General features: G+C 48.8%; 1 protein-coding gene across 1 annotated transcript; it reads left to right on the forward strand.

Annotated features, from left to right (window-relative positions):
- Positions 1–468: 468 nt before the first annotated feature.
- On the forward strand, positions 469–963 carry LOC144477833 (uncharacterized). The gene has a single exon (XM_078195574.1). The coding sequence runs from the start codon at positions 469–471 to the stop codon at positions 961–963; it is 495 nt and encodes a 164-aa protein (XP_078051700.1).
- Positions 964–1,972: the final 1,009 nt, after the last annotated feature.

Below are 1,972 nucleotides of genomic sequence, written 5' to 3' on the forward strand. Positions count from 1 at the left end.
GATGAGATGAAATTAAATGATTGACTGCGGCGCGGACGCGAGAATTCCTTTTTTATCAACGCACGTACAGTGCCGCGAAGCGATTTTGCGTTCGCGACTCCCCGGTTTTGGAGCGCTTGCAGATTAGGAGACGGACAGGTCGGTTTGCCTTGTCTCGTCCGGTCGGTTTGACCCACTAATTACAACGTTTTTCGCACGGCTGAAGATTACTTGATTCGATTTCTCACACTTCCAAACGCACAGTGCCGAATTCTCTTCTCGCATCGACCTCCATCGATCGCTATCGAGTGGGGATGGGCGCGTACGCATCTTCGGCGCTGGAGAAGGGAGATCACGCGTTGTCACACACATACATACACACACTTCACGACGGCGTTTCGCTCGCCTGGAGACAATATGTAACCAGCCCGGTTACAAAAGGCTCACCTAAAAAGGGTTGTAGGTGACCAGAAGCTAACACATGATGAAATGTACACGGTGTTAGCACAGATTAAAGCATGCCTCAATTCTCGTCCGCTCCATCCTCTCTCCACAGATCCCTCTGATCTGAATCCGTTAACCCCAGGTCACTTCCTTGTGGGTCAAGCTTTAACGGCCTTTCCGGAGGCCGACCTTACTAACGTTCGACAGAACCGATTGACCAGATTCCAGCTAACACAGCAGATGGTCCAGCATATTTGGAAACGCTGGCAGCGGAAATACCTACACGGCCTGCAGCAGCGACCGAAATTGAAAATTGGATCTCCCGATGTACCAAGGGTTGGGGCCATCGTGCTAGTGAAGGAGGACAACCTCCCTTCGATGAAGTGGGCTTTGGGACGCATCTTGGAGTTACACCCGGGTAAGGATGGAATCGCCAGAATGGTGGTTCTTCGCATGGCCAACGGGACCTACAAGAGGCCAGTCACAAAGATCTGCCTCCTGCCAGACGCTCACGACCATTTACACTCAGAAACGTTCTAACTATTTTTGTGATCATTTTGACTTGTCCACAGTAAATGTTTGGTGTTTCGTGAACCGTAGCGTTGTATATTGATGTGCGTCGCCTTAGCTATAAGTGTTTTATACCCAATGTACATAGTCGCGTTCCTTTATTTTTAGTCTGTTTATAAATCGTTACCTAGTTTGTAGTAATTAGCTCCATTCATAGCTCCACTTTTTGTATCCTACATCTACTTATAGTTTACTGCTCTTGCATTATATTTCTCATGCGGTTGAACGCGATTAGTTCAAGGTGAGCGGTATGTTGAGGATTGCTGAGCGAGGGTTTTATGGCGGGGGGCCATGTGCTTGGGACCCTTGGAATCGGCCAGGGTATGGGCCTGTCACCCGCTTCTTTAGAAAGTAGTTTTGCGATTGTTCCAAGGCACATGGAACATGGTCGACACTCTTGGCCATTAGCGGTATTGCCCGACATAAACGCGGGACCCTATGCCCATATCGCGGCGCGGATCGCGGAAAACGGCACGTTCTGGGACAACGGGCAATTAAGGGAATGGGATGCAGATGTCGGGAATTTTCCAGGCCCACGCGCGACCTGGAACTCCCTTGCAAACGTTGCGGTACTAACCCTTCCTAGGTCCCAGGCGTTGTCTTTTGGGCTTGTCGCGATTGGGCGGCTTTCCTCAACACCCACCCCTAACTTGCAAGAGTAGGGCGAACCGAGGTGACGTTATCGGCGAACCTCGATTCGCACGTCAGATACACTTCGGAATACAAAAACACAACTTGAAATAGACATAGCTTCGAACTCTTAGGACATACTAGCAACTCGTAATAATCTTGAATACATACATTCCATGTATCTCCACCGGAGAGTGTAAATATATTTCTTGTTAACATTCACGGTGTAAATTTGTTCCTTCTGCTAGTGGAGGTGGTCCTTCGAGTTAGTCGACACAACACGTATAAATTTCTCAAGGCTCGAACGATTTACTAAAATCAACCGCGAGCATCAACAGGCTGCATATGA

Source organism: Augochlora pura, unplaced genomic scaffold (assembly GCF_028453695.1).
Source record: "Augochlora pura isolate Apur16 unplaced genomic scaffold, APUR_v2.2.1 APUR_unplaced_4253, whole genome shotgun sequence".
NCBI classification, from domain to species: Eukaryota; Metazoa; Arthropoda; class Insecta; order Hymenoptera; family Halictidae; genus Augochlora; species Augochlora pura.